General features: G+C 41.3%; 3 protein-coding genes across 3 annotated transcripts; all 3 read left to right on the top strand.

The window, feature by feature from the left end:
- Positions 1–231: 231 nt before the first annotated feature.
- Positions 232–1,528, top strand: LOC310991500 (natterin-3-like; the record flags this gene model as incomplete). The annotated part of the gene is made up of 2 exons (XM_083979225.1): positions 232–325; positions 441–1,528. The coding sequence occupies 2 exons, from the start codon at positions 232–234 to the stop codon at positions 1,526–1,528; spliced, it is 1,182 nt and encodes a 393-aa protein (XP_083835351.1).
- Positions 1,529–5,433: 3,905 nt separating this feature from the next.
- On the top strand, positions 5,434–7,590 carry LOC310991499 (natterin-3-like; the record flags this gene model as incomplete). Its single annotated transcript, XM_083979224.1, has 3 exons — positions 5,434–5,548; positions 5,761–6,395; positions 7,129–7,590. 3 exons carry the CDS (start codon positions 5,434–5,436, stop codon positions 7,588–7,590), a joined length of 1,212 nt encoding a protein of 403 aa, XP_083835350.1.
- Positions 7,591–8,851: 1,261 nt separating this feature from the next.
- Positions 8,852–16,049, top strand: ptrh1 (peptidyl-tRNA hydrolase 1 homolog; the record flags this gene model as incomplete). Its single annotated transcript, XM_083979829.1, has 6 exons — positions 8,852–9,049; positions 9,397–9,522; positions 12,688–12,907; positions 14,238–14,337; positions 14,462–14,507; positions 15,774–16,049. Exons 2-6 carry the CDS (start codon positions 9,415–9,417, stop codon positions 16,047–16,049), a joined length of 750 nt encoding a protein of 249 aa, XP_083835955.1. The 5' UTR covers positions 8,852–9,049; positions 9,397–9,414.
- Between the last annotated feature and the right edge of the window lie 5,416 nt (positions 16,050–21,465).

The raw sequence follows: 21,465 nt of genomic DNA, 5'->3' as shown, positions 1-21,465 counted from the left end.
TCGCAGTACCAATTAATCAAGATATTGATTTAACTGAACTTAATTGAACTTAAACATTAACCATTACTTTGGCATATCTGGTGTCTGGATGACAATAGATTGGAATACTTGTAATGACTAAAGAACAGATCATTTTCTCAGGAGCAGAACAAATGTACAAATATATTGATTTATATCTCACATGTTGCGTTTGAAGCTTTGTGACTGAAACCCCTTGTTTTTGGTTTCCAGATGAAGGTGTTGGTGTTGCTGCTTTCGGCCCTGCTGGCTCTGGCCTCGGCCAGTTTGCAGGATATCGTGAAGAAGAGCGCACAGTTCAGAAAAGGTCAGCACTGCCTCTGTTTCATACTTTAGTTCTGGAGTTGATGATTTAAAGATATAAATTAATGAAAGGTACCGGATGGTTTAATATGTAAACTTTCTGTGTGTATCTTTTACAGTGTCCTTACTGAACCCAGAGCTGGAGGACCTGGAGCCCAGACCCACTGGTAACGCTGTGGCATCCGGTCCTCTGATTCCTGCACCGCTGGAGCAGCAACAGGATCTTCCTTCATCCTTCATGTTCGCCGACAATGTGAACCTGGAGTGGCTGAACTGGAACGGCTCTGTGCCCAACGGAGCCGTGTCCATCTACAACGGCTACACCGAGCGCACCGACTACGTCTGCAAGTACAAGTGTGAGGCCGGCTTCTACAACCCAAGCCTGGGCCCATACTGCCGCTACCCCTACGGAGACCGTGAGTACTACGCCCCAGAGTTTCAGATCCTCGCCAACAAAGACAACTTCGAATTCCTGGAGTGGAAGGAAGGTTCCTACGGTTCAGTGCCACAGCATTCGGTCAGGGCCTGCCAAGGTGTCAATATCTACGTTGGGAAGAACAAGTACGGTCTTGGGAAGGTTGTCCCTGAGCATGAGGCCTTCTTCCTGCCCTGGGAGGGTGATGAGTACTGGTACAAGAGCTACCAGGTCCTGACCATCAACAGAGATGCCTACACCCAACACATTTCTGACGTCAAGTACGCCATTGACGATGTTGCCATCTTCCAGTACCCTCCCGAGACCATGCAAATCTCTGGGGTCACCAACAACGAGTGCCAGGCGGTGACGAAGACGGTCACCATCTCAAAGACCACAGACGTGGAGACCACATGGAGCATCGGCCGGGCCACCATGCTGGGCATCACGGGCAGCATCACAGCTAAGATCCCCCTCATCGGCTCCGGAGGCATCGAGCTGGGCGGAGAGAAGACGCTGCAGTTCAACAGAGGAACTACGGTGGTGGAGTCGCTCAGCCACTCCGTGTCCGTCGAGCTAACTGTCCCGCCGAACCACTACTGCAGAGTCCGCATGGAGGGACGCAAGATCAAAGCCGACATCCCCTACACGGCTCGCCTCAGCCGTACCTACCGCAACGGAGAGACCCAGTGGACGTCCATCGCCGGGACCTACGACGGAGTTCAGATCGGAGAAGTCCGGGCGGTTGTGGATCGCTGTGAGCCTGTGGCCGATGCCCAGCCCTGCCCATGACGGGTCCACGGAAAACTTCAGCTGATGTTCAACAATATTGTAAAGAAATGATGTGTGACAATAAAAACAACTGTAGAAAACATCTGATATACTATCGGCTGCTTCTGAAAGTAAAACAACACATTCAAAATAAAATAAAAAAAACATGGCACTTTAAACTTCTCTTTTCTTTTGTTGTCTCTCTCTTTTTGTTGTTTTACCAGTCATGCATTTTCATTCACAACACTTTTTAAGAATATGAAAATAATAATTGAAAGAAGAATTGTGTTTTTTTCTGAAAAGCAAAACATATATAGCAGATTTTGTCATCACTGTGATACAATTACAGTGATATACACTGATATAGATCAAACTTTACAATTACAATAAATATCCAATGGAAAAGTCTTGTGTCGGGGAGTTTTTCCTTTACATATGAAAAGCTATGTTTAGGTTTTTGGGGGATTTGGAGAGATTTGTGCAAACATACAAATATCTGTGATAACTTCTTTGTGTCACACACTTCTTGTTAGTTACTGCTTCTCTCCTGTCTGGAGGTTATGTCCTCAGAAAACTAGTGTGCAACCAACCATGCATCTCAATCAAAATAATCATCAACTACAAATGAGTTGAATCTTCAGTTTTTCACATTTGTATTGTTGCCTTGTGATTCCTTTGCACTGAAACATCCAAAGTCGAACATTAATATGAATGAGAATAAAAACTATTTTTTCTCTTTCTCAAGTTGGAAAATACTGTATAAACTGATACATTCCCACTTGCGAATGCCTGAATGATGATGTCTGAATGCCTTCATGAATGTCTCTGTACATTTCCCCTCAGGTCAGATTTGCATTTGATGATGAGACTTTTTGTTGTTTTATTTCACTGTTCACTTCATGTTGGACAAATCGCTGCTTCTGTGAATTAAATAAAGAAGAGAAATACTGTTTCCTCTCAGCTGGAGAGACAGTACTCAGTCACTGTATATAAATCTGAATAATTCACTTCTTTGCAACATAAATAACGTGGAGTTCCTGCACAGAGCTGCAGGCTGCAGGCTGCAGCAGCTGAAGGCAGTGACAGTGCACTTCTGTCAGTGTAAATGACCTTTTGCACGGCCTCGTTTTCACAGAGTCCTCATTCAAGCCTCAAATAAATAAATTGATAATAAGTGTCTGTCTCAAGGACGCGCACAGATGGCCGTGACATCAGCGATTTTCAATGATAGGGCCTGTGCATGCAGAACAATGTCCGTGCTTCTCCTTCGGGTTTTAATCTTGGCAGCCGGCGACGTTACGCAACCAGAGGCCGTCTTAATCAATGACCCACTATTACAGGAGATCTCAATCGCTTTGTTCCCAGTCTGAGCTTATCTGAACATACAGTATCTTGTCATTGATGGAGACGGAGCCCAGAGCACTTTGGACATCATGCGATTCGTCTGCTGCTCCCCTGATAGACGCAGGACGACGGTAAAATCCTGGCAAACTTATTTATGAAGCACTTTTAACAGTGATCATCGTCATATCTTCAGGAAGAGGAGGGGGGATCAATAAAGAAGCCCGTTATCATTATCACCACAGGTGCATGTGTCCCATGTCAAGGACGGGACGGAGCAGCAGGTCTCATTGGTGGCTTTCACCCAAGTATCTGGAGCTGGTTCAGGTCTGACAGAGACCTGAGTCCACAGCCAAACTGGATTTTACATTAAAGTCTAACATGTTTTCATAAATCACATAAATCAATCATTTCCAGCGTGATTGAGTTCAATAATGAGGCAATAATTATAGATAACACAGGTCAAAGATCCATAAACTTAAACTTTTAGATGTTTTATTACATCCATAATCAAAACAATTTTATTTTTTTATAACTATAGTTTCTTCTTTATTCAGATTTAGTTGATACTTTTACTTATGTAACGTTGCAGTAGCTACAAAGCTATTTGTTTCTGACCCTGTATGTATAATGTCCACAGGAAGGACATCTGAAGGGCCCTGAACCCCATGTTGACAACCACTGGTGTGTAGTATAAAAAAGTATAATAATAAAGTACAATAAAATAACAGAATCTTTTCAGAAATGTAAAAACTTCCCCAGTTGCACAGCTGCTGGTCTTTTACAAAAGTCTCCAAAATGTGAATTTTTACAGCTTTATTTCAAACAATGCCATTTTGCTTAAGATTATCAATACAGTTTCAGTCATTAGCACAAGAAATGACTGTTATCTCAAATTATCTTAACTAAATCTGCCAATTTGTTCATACAAAGCAATAACATGCAGAGAAAGACACATGCAGATGGAGTTGTTTTCTATCTTTAAATGAATCTGAATAAACAAAGGTATTCGAAAATACAAAGTCTAATTGTCATTGTGCATTAGCAATATAAGATTTGGAGACTGTACTCTGAGGATTACGATTACGAGCTCACTGTTGTGAATCCAGATTGTGCAGCTGAGAAAAAAATCAGTTTCCTTACTCTCTGTTGGTGTCCTTGAACGCGCCCTGACATTAGAGGACAGTGTTTGTGCAGCACAGGATTTCCTACAGAGACAAAAGGTCCCTGAAGTATACACGGGTCAAACATGTTCTGTTCAGTTCATGTTCAACCTCAAACCTGTTAATTGGTAAAAAAAAATGTAATGTCAGTATCTTCATGTGTTGTTATTTAAACATCAGCAGCAGGAGAGTGAATCTTAGTGTAACCGCTGGGTTAGTGGGAGAGAAGCTGCTGCAGCTCACGCTCCTGTTTATTGGGGGGAGGAAGAGGAAGAGGAGGAGGAGGAGGAGGAGGAGGAGGAGGAGGAGGGAGGGGGGGGGAGGCAACAGGTGAGTAAGGGAGGTTTTAAAGCTGAGTTCACAGAGCAGGAAGCGTCACTGCAGGAGGAACCTGTCGAGGTAAAAACTGCTTCTGTACATCTGAATGAATGAGCATTTCACTGCCTAATTGTTGTCTGATACAAAACTGATCAATAATCAATAATAAATGGATCTAAAATATGTAATAAATCTGAAATCATTTAGGAAACATAGCTAAGTTGAATGGTTCTGTCTTTATTAGCCTATATATTGTGTTGTTTGGTGACTTTTTGCTTTTTGTATATTGATTAAAGAAATTACAAAACTCTGCATTAAATTAATTAAAATACTCGACTGGAAATGTGGATTCTTTACCACAAACTTTTTTTTTTTTTTTTTTTTTTTTTTTTTACAGTGAAATAACACTCAAAACTCTTTGATCACAAAAACGTATTTTTAAAGCAGAATTTCACAACATCTGCTCTTTATCAGCCTCTACAGGCGATCAGCTGGACAACATCCACAGAATTTAACCAAATACCTCATCTGGAAGTAAATCTGATTTTAGCTTAGATTAGCTTCATGCTTCATGTTTACATTTTTTAAACACATTTTTAACTTTATTTTGATTTTGAAATTTGAGATGTTTTATTTAAACTTTAAATTTCAAATTTCAATTTGATGAATCTTGTCTCACAATCTATCCACACTGATTGCATCATTAACTAATTATAACTAAATATAAAATTTGCAATTCTTAGTTTTGCAAATATGTAGGCCTAAATTATATTTGCAAACTGCTACATATTTAGAAAGAAGAGTTGTGAAAAGAACACAAAGATAAAATAATATATATATATTATATTGTATATTGTCTTTTTATGTATTCTAAGAATATGTTTTATCAATTAATTGATAATTTTGGGGGGGGGGGGGTATACTGAACTACTGAAAGGGGAATGGGAAGTGAATGGATTTAACTTCATTGGTTTGCAAAGCTTTTATATTTGACCAATTAACTCAGTAAAAACCTTTAAAAGTAAATGCAAACATAAGATAGGATAAAAACTTTGCAGCTTTTCTACAAAATAAATCCGCTGATTTTGACCGTTGTTATTCCAGATGAGGTGGTGTGTCGCTGTCGTCCTGGCGCTGCTGCAGCTCTGCAGCCCGACGCTGCAGTCCGACCCTCTGCTCTACGTCTCCCAGCTGCAGGACGGCCAAGAGAAACCCGGCAGTAAGTTGTCACCTCATCATACAACTGAAGATTTAGAGAGATCAAGTCCAAAATCAATAAGAGATTGACCAGTTGAACAGTTGGATGTCTATACATTCTGATCTACCCATGAGACCCATTGGTCAGGAACTCTTCTACGTTACGATGTTGATCTAAAAATATGATGTTTCTACTTAAAACCAGAGCTTATTTATTTCTGTCTTGTCGTGTAGAGCCGTGGCTCAACCCCACACTGGAAGATGTCGTCCCCTCCCGGGAACTCGCCAACAAACCTCCCGTAGTGACCGACATCCCAGAAGAGTCCGACGTGACCTCGCACTCCTTCCCCATGTTCGGCGAACACGTCAACCTCAAATGGGTCACGTGGAACGGCTCGCTCCCGGACGGCGCCGTCGCCATCTTCAACGGCTACGCCGAGCGCACGGACTACGTGTGCAAGGTCAACTGCGAATCCGGTTTCTACACGGCGAGCAAAGGGAGCTTCTGCCGGTATCCCTACGCCGACAGCGAGTACGCGTCCTCCAAGTTCCAAGTGCTGGTCAACGTGGACCGCTTCGAGTTCCTGCAGTGGGTCGAGGATTCGTACGGGTCGGTGCCGCAGTTCGCCGTCAAGACCTGCCCCGAGTCCGACATCTACGTGGGGAAGAACAAGTACGGCCTCGGCAAAGTGGTGACGCAACACGAGGCCTTCTTCCTGCCGTGGGAGGGCGACGAGTACTGGTACAAGAGCTACCAGGTGCTGGCCGTCAACCGGGACGCGTACACGCAGCACATCTCTCACGTGGAGTACGCCGTCGACCAGATGGAGCTGTTCCACCATCCGCCCGAGGCCCTGAAGCTCACCAAGGTCACCGACCTCTAATATTTTTGTCAATTTAAAGCAGAAGTAAGCGATCCGGTCGTTTTGGCTAATGCTGCGTTCCAGGCAGGTTTTTGAAGCCGTAAATTACAGCTTCAAGTCACAGCTTACGACTTTGTAGCGTTCCAGGCAACCCACTCGTGTTTTTCCGACCTGTTTTACCTGTGAAAGTCACTATAACGGCCACTCGTAACTTCCGACCCGTGAACTCGTACCAGATCGAACTGGTACGACTTCACAGGTCGGAAAAAAACGAGTTACGGGTTGCCTTGAACGCACCATAACGTCTTGTCAGCAGATGGAGTTAGCAGCCCCCGCCCTCGTCATGGATCTATTGGTCCTCGTCCCTATGTCACCACATTCAGGCGCATCCCTTGGCTGCACACACAGAGAGGACCGCCCCTTTATGCCGTTCTCTCTCCTCATTGGATAAAGGTTGTAGGATACAAGGAAAGTTTTCTCCTCGGCTCAGAGCAGAGCAGAGTGACTGAGAGACCCGTGTTTCAGACCAAACACTCTATGTAAGTGATTGCTGTCGGAAGATATAACTATTTAAGACTTATATTAACACAAAAATATTGCTTACTTCTGCTTTAATAATGTACTAACTAACATTAATTAAGGGACCCTTATTGTAAAGTGTTACCTCAAGATGTTCTTGTGCTGTACGTGCATCTGTGTGTGTAAAGTAAAAATCCAATCAAAACCATTCAAATACAAGGTCACCAACCTGGAGTGCAGGGACGTGGAGAAGACGGTGACGCTGCAGAAGACGACCGCGGTGGAGAAGAGCTGGGACATCGGCAGAGAGACGCGCAACGGCTCGGTCTCCACCATGAAGGCCAAGCTGCCCGTCCTTGGCCCGGGGACGGTGGACTTCACCAAGGAGCAGACGGTGACCTTCTCCGAGGGCACCACCGTGTCCGAGTCCATCGGCCACTCCGTGTCCGTGCGGCTGCTCGTCCCGCCCAACCACTCGTGCGCCGTCAGGATGGACGGCAGGAAGATGACGGCCGACATCCCCTTCACGGGACGGCTGAGCAGGACCAACCACGACGGAGACACGCACTGGACGCGCGTCACCGGCACCTACGACGGCGTGAGCGTCGGCGAGATCAACGCCGTGGTGGAGAGATGCGTGCCGGTGCCGGACGCCGAGCCCTGCCCCCCGACTCAGGACTGACGACCAGTCTGAGCAATGTCACATCTACCGTACATCTCATAGAAGCAAAACATATTAAGAAAAACTGTCTTCCACATGAAATACAATAAAAACATTTAGTGAGTTTCTTTGTTTTTTGTGTTTTTTTCATTTTTTTGCTTGAAAAAGGTCTAGCACCGAAACGTTGCAATACAATAAATTCTGCAAGTTGGCCATGTGTGCGGGAACTCTTCTTTTTCTAATTTGGACTTACTGTAATTGTCACCCTCTGACGCACCTGCCTAAGAAATAGATGTGCGAAGATTTTTGTTTTTTCTGTGTTTTTTTCATTGAAATATGTCAGGCCGATTTCAGAAGTAATTTTTGTTTTTACAGCTACAAAGATACGGCATCAATTACATTGACGTGTAAATACAAATAGACTTAAGGTTCTGTTCAAATTCTGAGTTTGAAAAGAGATACCAAAAATAAAAAAGTACAACTTTTAATACAGTAAATTGTCAAACTTAGAAAATTGTCTAAATTGAGTCTATATATGAAACCAATTGTTGAATGCATGTTTTTATTCTATTATTTCCTATCCACATGCATCACAATAAAGCTTTGTCTCTCCTGTAGATTATAATGCAACATGATACCATTTGAATTTCTCAGTGTCAAGGCTTTTTTTTTTGAAAACCAGAAATCTCCACTTGAGTAGAACTTAACACCAAACTTTCAAATATCACATACTTTTATCCTGATTGATTTGATTTGATTGATTCTTATCCTTGATCCTTATCTGTCCTCTGAGGATTTTATAAATTGAATTGTTTACAATAGATTTTCTATCTATCTATCTATCTATCTATCTATCTATCTATCTATCTATCTATCTATCTATCTATCTATCTATCTATCTATCTATCTATCTATCTATCTATCTATCATAGGTGATTAGAAAGATGATGCAAGTACTGCAGGTAAAACATGGAAAATAAAAATATAAAAGTAGCAGTAAAGTAAAGATGTGTCGAAGAATATGACTAAAAAAGAACCATATAATAGATAGATAATTATATAGAAGTATGTACAGGATGTAACGCTGCAGAAAACATTTCATATATATTATAGTAATAGATAAATAAATAAAGTCTTTATCTAAGTGAACAGCTGTGGAAGTGTGGTCTTCCCTCAGCTGCAGTTCTCGCTCTGACCTGTAGGTGGCGGTGCAGCGGCAGCAGAGAGACCAAAGAGACCGTGTTGTCTTGGCAACTCTCGTTGACTGATGACGTAACGGAGACACCACCACAGACTGAGCAGCCTGTTGTTAGCATTAGCTCCACCAGAGTTAACAACATTTAGACAGAAAATGACCTAAAGTATTATCTTTTAGTTTAACTTTTTATCATTATTGTATCTTGTCGCGCTTGTACCGATGTTCTCGCGATATTTCAAGTGAGCGTGAGTGCGTGTGTCGGTGTTGTTACTACTGAACAAGGTACAGTAAGTTAGCACCAAGTAACCTTCACACAGGAACAGTGTGGAAACTATCTCCTTTTAAAACTTATTAAAAGATGTTAAAGTTAAGAATTTAAAGGTAAAATCATAAACATAAGACAGATACAAGTTTGAGCGAATCCTTATAGAGAAATTAACCTGCTATCATAACCAACAGATACTGTATATAAAACAAAACAACCACAAAAACTCTCAAACTCCTCTGATATTTGACTTAATAATCACACGTGGTCAGTGTTTTTGCTCTCGGACCTGAATTAAATGAAACGAGTCTGTGTCTCCGCTCTGAGTAAAACCTGTCGGTATTTGTCGCATTTTATCAAGAAGCTGTTGAACTTTGCCACGATGAGGAAACTCCTGACCAGAGTCCTGAACAGAGTTTTACTGAGTCAGATGTTCACACCTGCCATGGGGCTGGAGGCTGAAGTGCACACACACACCCGAAGGAAACTGGTGAGTAGAGAAAAACAGACAAAACACAGAAAAAAAAAGAATAAATAGCAAAATAAAACCTGTTTTCATTCAGCTGCATTGAGCCACAGTGACAGATGACAGTCAGTCAAACAAAACCTGGACATTAGGAGGTTTCAATGTTGTTTTGGTGATATTGAAAATTAACATGTCGTAAATTAAGACTGAAAAAACATCTTTCTGAGTCAGTTAGAGTCATTTTTCAATTCAGCATAGCTGTCATACATGTACCTGCTGCTTTGTGTTAGATTAGTAGTAGAGATATTTATTTATATAGCACATTTAAAAAACAAAAACCCAAGTTGACCAAAGTGCTGTACAACACACCAGTAAAACATGTAATAACAATAAAACTAAATACGATACAGGTAATGTATAGGGAAAACATGCAATAAAACAATGAAACAGAAGTTACTATATATCAAACCTAACCAAAATGCCAAGGAAAAGAGATGTGTTTTTTAATAAAGAGTTAAAATGCTCAAGGGTTTGTGCAGTCCTAAGAAATCCTAGTCCTAGAAATCTCACATGATAAAAAGCACAATAAATCCACAAATATAGATAAAACAAAACAAAACAGAGGAGTAGACTTGTCCTTTTAAAACTGGGGTGTCAAACATGCGGCCCGTGGGCCAAAACCGGCCCGGCCGAGGGTCCAATCCGGCCCTCAGGATGAATTTGTCAAGTGTGAAAGTTTGAAATTGCACATATCTTTATCAAGAAATTTCAGCTTGTTTATAAATGTTTTGTAAAAGGATAGTTTGTTAACTGTAAACATCTTAATAATGTATTAAAACAAAGTGAAATATTAAAAGTTATTTTTATTTAAAGACTTTCAAGCCACTGTTTCCCACACATTCATTTATTCGTAGCGGCCCACCACAAAAGAATTACGCTCGCCACGAATAGATTTTTCTTTTTTTTTCGCCAACGCAATCTCGTTCCGTTCATTCATATGGATAAAAATAAATACCGTAATAGAGACTATCTAGATTAGAAAAAACAGTAGAAAAAATATATAAATATGACATTAAATACAAATACAGGTGTCAACGTGTGCAGTATAGGTATAAATGAATACAATAAAACTAAGAAGATGTGGATGTGTTGTTGCGTAAAGCACAGTCTGGCTGGGATCTACTCAGCATGTTGTACTGTGAGTATGTTGTTATGATAAAATATGATGAAAGCTAAAAGTTCATATTTAATAACAATCATAAAATAGAAATTTCTACAAGGATAGAAAGAGGCATCTGCACCAATGTCTGGTATCTGACCGTGCTGTATTTAATATTAATTAAACTTAAAGGAGTTTTTTCTTTGAGGCGTCAAGTCTATGTACATACAGTATCTATAAATCAGGTTTATTAACACGTTATCTTATCCTATTTTTCATATTTACTTCACTCTCTCTGTGTGTTCAGTTCACTGCTCTGAATCCTGTTCAAGTAGAAACAAAAGAAAAGAGAAGGGAAGAGAAAAGAAGAGAAGGGAAGAGAAGAGAGAAGTGTATAGAAGCTCAGTGTGGAGCGACACAGTGTCGACAGTGTGAGCAGCTTCAGTCTGAAACAATGTCGACTATAGTGTTTGTGTTCACAGAGCTGCGTCTGCTGCCAGCGGCTCAGTACCATCAGTGCAAGGCAGCGTGTGTGTGTGTGTGTGTGTGTGTGTGTGTGTGTGTGTGTGTGTGTGTGTGTGTGTGTGTGTGTGTGTGTGTGTGTGTGTGTGTGTGTGTGTGTGTGTGTGTGTGTGTGTGTGTGTGTGTTTTCTGACATAAAGCTCCTCCTGGTGGTTTTTTCAGTCAGGATGAATGAGCTTTGTAGCAGCAACAACTCTTCGTCGTCGCTCTTTTCTCTGTTTGTTTTTCAGTCTTTTGATTGGATGTGACTCAGTTTTTTATATTTATCTGTTCTGTACAATTTCAGACGGGTTAGTTTCTGTACGACACAAAACGTCACCATCCATTCATTTATATGAGAATATTTCACAGTGAATACGTCACTGTGGATTTTTTCTTTCTGTCAATAACTTACAAGAAAAAACTAAAGGGTCAGTGACAAACAAAAGTCGACAAGAGGAGCGATTCAGAAAGATTTCTATAGATGTACATTTTGTTTTCATGTTGGTTTTATGACATTAGAAATGACATTTTCACTATTTTTTAACAAAAGTCAGACTGAATTCCCTGAAAATATCAAATGGTGAAACCACAAAAGAATGATAAATATAAAATATTTGATTCCACCGACACTGGATTTAAGTGAACTCATAAAAACTAGACTTTCTTTTGAAAACATTACATTTAAATTTATTTTTTAAATGCATTTTTGCAGCACTGAGCTTCTCTTCTAATAATGTGTCAAATTATGTAAAAACTTGTCCAGAAACATATTGTTGCTCACTCTAATGTTACATAATCAGGAGGAAATAGTGCTTTTATTGGGGACAGTGTCAGAATTAACTGTACGTTATACTACATTACCGTATATTTAGTTTTTGTATTTATTCAACAATCCTACTGTCTTATTATTTACACAAATACACCAAGTCAAACTCCCTGTAGGTCTAATAACTACTTTACAATAAAAGCTATTCTGGGAATATTCTTTTTTTTAGGTATTGATAAAGATAATAATGTGAAACTTTATTCATATAGCACCTTTTTTTAAAGTGCTGCACTGATAAAATAATGTAAGAAACATAAAACAAGGAAAAAAAAGTGAAAAATAAAGAAAACAAAATAAAAATAGAAGTAAAATCCTGTGGCTGGTGGTGAAATTAATTACAATATAAAACATTATTAACAGATTTAACATGTTAAAACTGTTTTAAACTGAATTATCAGTTCATTCAGAGCTGCTTTGGCCACTTTACATGTTTAGATTTAGTTCCCGTCAGTGTCTAATAAGAGTTATTGATCAGTTATTGATCAGATGGAAGATTAAAAGGATCAATAACTGTTCACTTCACAGCAGGGAGATGAAATAAGAAGCTGCTTCATTGTGTGTGTGTGTGTGTGTGTGTGTGTGTGTGTGTGTGTGTGTGTGTGTGTGTGTGTGTGTGTGTGTGTGTGTGTGTGTGTGTGTGTGTGTGTCTCTCTGTGTGTGTGTGTGTGTCTCTCTGTGTGTCCCTGTGTGTGTGTGTCAGGTGGTGGGGCTGGGCAACCCGGGGATGGAGCAGACCAGACACAGCGTCGGCATGGCGGTGCTCGGGGAGCTCGCCGCCCGGCTCGGTGTGGGCGACCGTTGGCGCGGCGACAAGCAGGTGTCGGGTGATGTCATCGTGTCAGAGGTCCAGCAGACGCGGCTGGTGCTGCTCCGCCCGCGGCTGCTGATGAACATCAACGGCCTGGCGGTGGCCAAGGCAGGTGAGGTCACTGCCTCTGTGTCTCTCTGTGTGTCACTTGTTGTTTGTGTTGTGTTCAGGAGCTCTGGTTTGCTTTAGGGATGTCACGATTACTTGTTTTCACAATTAATCGTGGTATTAAACACAACAATTAAAGCAGAAGTAAGCGATATTTTTGTGTTAATATAAGTCTTAAATAGTTATATCAATCAAATCAATCAATCAAAATAAACTTTAATGTCCCCGGAGGGAAAATTGTCATGGACAATCAATGCTGTACATCCTGCATACAGATTATAAAACCATACACCATATCACATACTCACACACACAACCAACAGAGATCACTTACAGACAGTACGACAAAGTTCCTGGTTAACACAAGTAATAAATAATTATAGTAAAAAATAATTATTGCACTTTCTCCTATAGCCTATTGCATCTTGCCTCTCAGTATTAATCTATATCTAATATCTTCCGACAGCAATCACTTACATAGAGTGTTTGGTCTGAAACACGGGTCTGTCAGTCCCTCTGCTCTGCTCTGAGCCGAAGAGAAAACATTTATCGTATCCTACAAGTTTTATCCAATGAGGAGAGAGAACGGCATGCAGGGCTGTGTGTGCAGCCAAGGGATGCGCCTGAATGTGGTGACGTAGGGACGAGGACTGTTATGGTGCGTTCAAGGCAACTCGTAACTCGTGTTTTTCTGACCTGTGAAGTCGTACCAGTTTGATCTGGTACGAGTTCACGGGTCGGAAGTTACGAGTGGCCGTTATAGTGACTTTCACAGGTAAAACAGGTCGGAAAAACACGAGTGGGTTGCCTGGAACGCTACAAAGTCGTAAGTCGTGACTTGAAGCTGTAACTTACGGTTTCAAAAGCCTGCCTGGAACGCAGCATTAGCCAAAACGACCGGATCGCTTACTTCTGCTTTAATGTCAGAACCATATCGGCAGATGTGCGACAAAATAAAAGTAAATGCTCAGATACCGGTCCATTTAACTAACGTAACATTGAATTGGTAGGAATTTAAATGTTAGTGTGTCATTTGTATTAAAAAAACAAAACACGAAATAAAATAAACGTAAACATTTGGTATATGACAATTTTAACCTTAAAGGGATAGTTCAACATTCTGGCAAATTGGCCCATTGCCATAATCCCTATAGTCATAGCAGTAGGTTCGTTACCTTTAATTGTCGGTGCAAGCTATTTTTAGAACGGCGGAGCAGAGCCACGAGCTGCTCAGAGCTACGCTACGGAGGCTCATGGGATTTCTTGGTTTCCCTCATCAAACTCATGTCATGACGACTCCACATTGAGTGTTTTCTTCTCGTCTCTTCCTGCAGCGGGGAAGTTCGGCGTCCGGCCTGAAGACGTGCTGCTGGTCCACGACGAGCTGGACAAACCTCTGGGCAAAGTCGCCTTCAAACACGGAGGCAGCGCTCGGTGGGTGTGGTCACCGTGGCAACGAGTGTGTGTGTGTGTGTGTGTGTGTGTGAAGAGGAAGAAGAAGATAAAGAAAAGTTTGATGAAGTTTAACTTGACGACTTTTCACTTTGTCCTTTTCCAGAGGTCACAACGGAGTTCGCTCCTGTGTCGACTGTCTGCAGAGCGACGTGAGTCACCAACACACTCTGTCATTACTATCATTAGTATCATTACTATCATTAGTATCATTAGTATCATTAGTATTAGTATTTCATTTTTATGATTTATTGCATTCATGGTTTACATACTACACATGGTTGCACATAGTATTTACATAATGTACACACAGTCACCATGAATGAAAAGGAACAGGATGAAGAAAAACTTCTCGTACCTGCCCCTCTCTGTTGTTATAATCACATTGTCTTACTATCAACACCAATATTATACTCTATTTAAAAAAATTAAAGATGATGAAACATATAATAATATAATAACAAGAAATCAAACAAGCAAAATAGCAGTTGTTGTTAAATAAAGCAGCAGGAGTGTTCGTTTTCCTTGTTTTTGAGGATGATAGTTGGGAATTATTTCTGGAAAAGACGTCAGGATGTTTCTGTCACAAGTTGAAAATCTGTAATTTTTATGTTTCCTAAAGCAGGATAAATAATATCTGAATCAGAATATGTTGCTGATGTAAACATATATACCGTATATCAAACATATTCATTGATGATGTAACGCACTGTGAACGCTGAACGCTGTTGATGCGACAGAAGTTTATTGATCCAAAGATGAACAAAGAAGCTCAGAGCTGAATAAACATAAAGACGTTAAATTATGTATTTCACATTCACACAATGTTTGTTCCACATTTTCATCATCATGTATCCGTACAGGAGAGGGTTTTATGAACCTGAACCTGATCACTGCATGTTCCTCACTGATCAAAATGACAAAATAACAACTGGGAAAAAAATGTAATCATAAGGAACAAACAGTTTTTGCAAATTATACATCTCAGTTTCTTCGACATATTTTAAATCTCTTTTAAAACTCACTACAAAAAGGTATTTCTAACCCTCTAGACAGTGAGAAAAAGCTTCCGCACACTGTCATCACTTGCAGAGGTTTTATTGAGCAACGTTTCGGTCCTGAGACCTTCGTCAGGTTCTAAAAACCAGAGGTGAACCTATTTTATATTGTTTTTATTTTGTTGACTTCGATATTGTAATTTTTCAGCTTTTAATACCTTGATCCACAGGATTTTACTTTCGGACGGGGCGTCATGTGTCACTGTTTTCTCCTTGTTTTACTATCTTTAGTATCTTTAGTAGTTTTTTTTATCTGTACAGAACTTCGCAACCTTGTTAAAAAATAAAGTAAATAAAGTTTATTATTATTATTATTATTATTATGATAATAACTCGGTCCCGTCCTCTCGTCGGCTGCAGGTGATGCTGCGGCTCCGTGTGGGGATCGGTCAGCCGACGGGGAAAACGCCTGTGGATCGTTACGTTCTGGGTCGATTCTCCTCGGAGGAGAAGAAAGTTTTGGACTCGGTTCTGGTCCAGAGCGTAGACCTGCTCCTCTCCCAGCTCTGCCTGCAGGAGGACTCCTCTTCCTCCTCCTCCTCCTCCTCCTCCTCTCCAGCAGGGGGCGCACAAGCAGCAGGGACGAGCGCGGCGGCCTCGGCTGCTGCTGCTGCTGCTGCTCAGAGCTCAAACTGAACCGACACAGTTTCATTTATTTATTCTCTGGAGTCGAATCTGAAACTGAAACGAAAAGAAGCAGCAGAGGTGAAACAACAAGAGACAGAGACGAAGCTGCTGCTGCATCGACATTTCATTCATTCATTCATAAAACGACAAAAACCTCAATGAGCTGAAGTGTTTTCACTGAACAGTTTTTGCACAATTTTCTCCCAAATAAACAAAAACAGTGAATATGAAGAGAAACAATCTGGATCTTTCATCATTTTGATCATTTGGGGATGAAGTTTTTTAATCACAATCAGAAACATTTGATCATAAATAAAGTCAAAACAAGGGAAAAAAAGTGAAGGAAAAGTAGAAAAACAGGCTGCAGAGGAGTGGAGGTGCGTTCACTGACCTGGTTTGGGTTAAAATAATAAAACAAAGACGTTTCTACAGGTTGAGAAAAGTTCAGGTTTTTATGAGCTGCTGCTGCTTTTATTCACTTTATTCAACCAGCACTGTCACATCGTACACACACACACTTAGGAAAACAGTGTGTGTGTGTGTGTGTGTTTAAAGGACACACACACACACACACACTCTGTTGTGGCTCTTTAGGCTGAAAACATATTGATTTCCTCTTCTGATTGTCACACTAATTACACTCTTCATCAATTAGCTCCTTTAATGAGTTGCATCGAGTCAAGAGTCTCTCTGCGTTCTCACACTGCGGAGAATACCAAGAGTGTGTGTCAATGTGTGTATGCGTGTGTGTGTCAATGTGTGTGTGTGCATGTGTTAGTGTGTCTGTTAATGTGTGTGTGTGTGTGTGTGTGGGTGGGAGAGACACAAAAAGCCAGAGCAGAGCAACATAAAACAGCGGAAAGAGGCCGACGAGCGGCTGAATGAGGTGGTGGATGTGTTGGTGTGTGTGTGTGTGTGTGTGTGTGTGTGTGTGTGTGTGTGTGTGTGTGTGTGTGTGTGTGTGTGTGTGTGTCTGTCAATACAAAGGAGGCCGGTTAGATTGCGATGGAGGGCCGCCGCCGCAGAAGAAGAAAAGGGGCCGGGGGCCAGAAACAAAAGGGGCCACAAACATTGTTTAGAGGTGGTTTGTTTTGTTTGAGCCTTCTGTGCTGCCGTAGCTCACAGCCACACACAATAGCTGCTGCAGGGACACACACACATACTGGTGGACACGAGGAGGAGGAGGAGGAGGGGGGGTCGACCTCAACTCAAAGGAAACTTCTTCACTCTATGACACCCCCCACCACACACACACACACACACCATCTCCTGACCCGAGTTGTTTTAGAGGAAAATTCGTGCAAAACTGTTGATGTGCGTTGCCTTCAGGGACAGTTTTTCATCAAGCAGTCTCTGTATTTCCCTCTAAAACAACTCTGTCTGGTAACGTTCTGTTATTATCTCATAGCGTGGTGAATGTGCAGGTCACAACTTGTCCACCAGAGCGTTTTGGAGTTGTTGGATTGTGTATTTGATGAGTTTGATGATGAGGGAAACCAAGAAATCCCCATTAGCCTCCGTAGCGTAGCTCTGAGCAGCTCACGGCTCTGCTCCGCCGTTGTAAAAAACAGCTTGCACCGATAATTAAAGGTAACAAACCTACTGCTATGACTATTATAGGGATTATGGCAATGGGGCCAATTTGCCAAAATGTTGAACTATCCCTTTAAACAGCTGATAAACCTAGGAAAACTAAATCTAATCACATTTCTGCTCAATATTCCTTTGGTGATCAGATTAACAGACTTTATTTCACACTGGTGGACACGAGGAAGAGGAGGAGGGGGGTTCGGCCTCAACTCAAAGGAAACTTCTTCACTCTATGACACCCCCCACCACACACACACACACACACACCCCACCACACACACACACACACACCCTCTCCTCCTGACCCCCTTCGCCTCCATCAGGCCACTTTCCCAGCCGGTCAGCTTTTAAAGAGGAGGCTTCAATAACTTTTCTTCTGCAGGGGTCAGAGGTCAGCAACAAGGCCGGACACCCGCGCCTTTTTTATAAGGAGACCCCCCCCCCCCCCAAAATTTATTCAGGAATCCTCCACTCTCCTCTCCTTTCCCTCCTCCCCCGATGCTCTGCTGCGCTGCGGCCAGGCCGGCCGGCAGTGAGTGACCTGGTGGGGGGTCGGTCGTCGTCCCACAGATGTGCCAACTCTGCAGAAGCTCCACACACTCACACACTGATGCTGGGAAGCTAATTAGCTGCGCAACATGTTCACGGTTTCAAAAATACCCGGGCTCGTGTGGACTAGGCCTTAGTTTAGTTTAGTTTAGTTAAAGGGATAGTTAACCCAAAATTGAAATTGCACTCATTATCTACTCCCCCTCATGTGGACTAAGGGCTGGGAGAAGTTTCAGAGTCCTCCGTGGCTTCTCTGAGTTACAGGGGGTCTCGGCGTAGCAGTGCATGTCCATATAACGGTTGCAAATGGATACCAACTGTCTTCGTAACAAAAAGACACACCAAAAAACATCCAAATACCTCCATGCTGCTCGTATGTAATGTCCGTCTTGTATTGAAGCCCCGACATGAGAAATTGTCCCGAAAAAACTTAAATAAGTCTATATTTCAAGCTTGTTTTGTAGCAGAAGCTTCTCGAAGCTCCTCTTCCCAGTTTGTCAAATTTGGAGGAACTGGGAAGAGGAGCTTCCGTTACAAACAAGCTTGAAAAATAGACTTATTTAATTTTTTTCGGGACAATTTCGCATTTCGGGGCTTCTCTAAGATTCTCTAATTGATTGTAGCGCTGTGCTCCATTGATGTGATGCTTTGAATGAGGATACAGCCTGGCTGAATGTGGTGTTCCTTAACGGGATTATGCAATCTTTTTTTGTCGCACCTCGTGTAGTTCTTTAATAGCCTACACACACACACAAACACATTTACACTCTTTAAAAACTGCTATCTGAGTCGTTCAGACCAGTGGTTCTCAATTTTTTTTTTTACATCAAGGACCCCTAGCTTGACACGAATTAGACCATGGACCCCCATTGGACAAAATTTTGAAGCAAACACCAGAAATACACAAATATTTGTTCTGAGACTAAAGAATGTTACCTTTTTAGTCAATGTACGTGCAAATTAGGGCCAATGGCGTGAATTTTTGGAAATATTGCAGCGGAATTTCTGGAAAAAAGTGGTAACAATTCTCCCCCCCAAAAAAGTGAAAAAAAGAAGAAAAAAAATCTAGAAAAAAGTGGTAAAATTTCTAAAAAAAAAAAAAAAAATTGAAAAATCTCATAAACAATTCTCAAAAGTGGTAAAATTTCTAAAAAAAAAACCCCCCCAAAAAACGCTTGTCGCAACGCCACTTTTGGGTTTTCTGACGTTCATGGCAGGGTTGCCGGGTCTGTGAGGCAAAAGCAGCCAAACAGCAACTCAAAACCAATCCAACCGGGTATTAAAATGCCCCAAAAACCAGCCCAATACCAGAACTCAAAATACGCCCATAGAAATCCATGTTGCTTTTAAAGTCCAACAATATTACTAGCCTATAATCGCAAATATTTACTATAATATCTATAAAATAACACCATAAACAATAATTTTCCAGAAACAGTTCTTTCACGTTTGAGCACGCATGCTTTAAACAAGGCAGCGGCTAAAATCACGCAGACCGCAAAAACCCGGCCAACAAAATATTTTACCAGGGGCAACACTTATAAAGTAGCCCAGTTCTGTGGGAAAACCGCAGACCTGGCAACCCTGGTTCATGGTTTCCAGAGGATGCATCAGAGCTATACCATGAGGAAGAAGAGGAAGAGGAAAAAGAACAAAGCAGCAGAAATACACAAAAAACCAACATAAAAATGATAAATCATCAGTATAATCAATAACAGAGTGAGGAGTTTAATTTATATGCACGTGAATGTAGCTAACAACTAATATCAGATCGAAGCCAACATGTTTTTATGGTAACATGCTAATATAAGGCTCCACATGATGGTTTACAGACATTAGCATATTAGTACAGTGTTTAAATGTTTACATCAATCAATCAATCAATACAACTTTATTAATCCCACCAGGGGCAATTGGTTCGAGCAGTGGATACATACAATAGAAAGAATACCATAATAAAATAGTGTAAAATACCGAGGAGTATAGTGGGATCAAGGGTCTAATAAATATATCAAAAATATTATGTAGGCCTAAATATATCCAATTAAAATCTACAACTGCTGAAGATGGTTTGAGTGTTTGCAGGTATTTCCATATATGGTCACGATACGGTACGATTTAACGAGTTTTAACGGTAACTTACTCATGTCTGTGACTCGTTAGTGGTTCAGTCATTTATTTAATCTGGGAGTGTCAGTGATTTTAAAGCTGGTGAGAAACAACATCTTCTCTTGTTGCTTCCTTTGTTGTTATCGATGACTTCAGGTGGTCAACAACCAATCAGATCTCTAGAACCAGCCAATCACAGTCAATCTGTTTCCTCCTCTTCCTTTTCATCAAAACCTGATAAATACTGTATTTCAGGGGTTCTCAACTAGTCTCACTCTGGGCTCCACATTTTCTCATGGTCATTAAGTCATGACCCACTTTTATAGAATTCAAACCAAGAATTTTTTTTTTAAAGCCTTTAAAAGCTCATTTTGGTCTTTATTGAGCAAAGTGCATTTCAGAGCACATGAATGAAACTGAGGAGGAGCATGACAACTGCATGTACGGAAGTGAATAAAAAAAATATCAAACTCCACAAAACGGAGACCAACAAAACAATATATTTGACTTCTAATGCATCTCTGCATTCAGAGCATGTTCACAGAAGTGAATAAATATCAAATTGCACAAAATAAAGACCCACAAAACAAAACAAGATTCACTGCATTCAGGCCACATTAATAAGAAACTGATATCTTTGCATTCAGAGCAAATAATAAGAAAGTGAGGAGGAGCATTAGGCTACAACTGCATGTGTTCATGTGGCTCGTGTGCCTTTCAAAATAAGTTATTTTTCAAAATAAAAGACATGTCCAACATTAGATGTGCATTAAATATTATTTACTTTTTTGACCAGCTGTCCGCGACCCACTTTTGGGTCCCGACCCACCAGTTGAGAACCACTGCTGTAGTTTATGGGTGAGGTGAGTTGATTTTTTTGTGTTTTTGAAACATCATCAAACATCAGAAGCACTTCCTGGTTGGTTTGGATGTGACGTATCCAGGCAACCATGAAGATCTGTGAACGAGCCCCTCGTCTGTCTGTGGGAGCTCATCTCACCGTCTGTCTCTTGTGTTTCTGCTCTCGCTGGTTCCATATGGTGGTCGACTCGGCACCCGGGCCGGACGCCGGTTTCTGACCACGGTTACCAGCCCTGTGTTACCCTGGCAACCTGTTAACACCACCACCACCAGTAGCAGCTGCTGCAACCTGCTGCAGAGGTATGTGGTGAGACAG

Source organism: Trachurus trachurus (assembly GCF_905171665.1).
Source record: "Trachurus trachurus genome assembly, chromosome: 9".
NCBI classification, from domain to species: domain Eukaryota; kingdom Metazoa; phylum Chordata; class Actinopteri; order Carangiformes; family Carangidae; genus Trachurus; species Trachurus trachurus.
The sequence above is the reverse complement of the archived record's forward strand: the minus strand, read 5'-3'. Positions and strand labels throughout refer to the sequence as shown.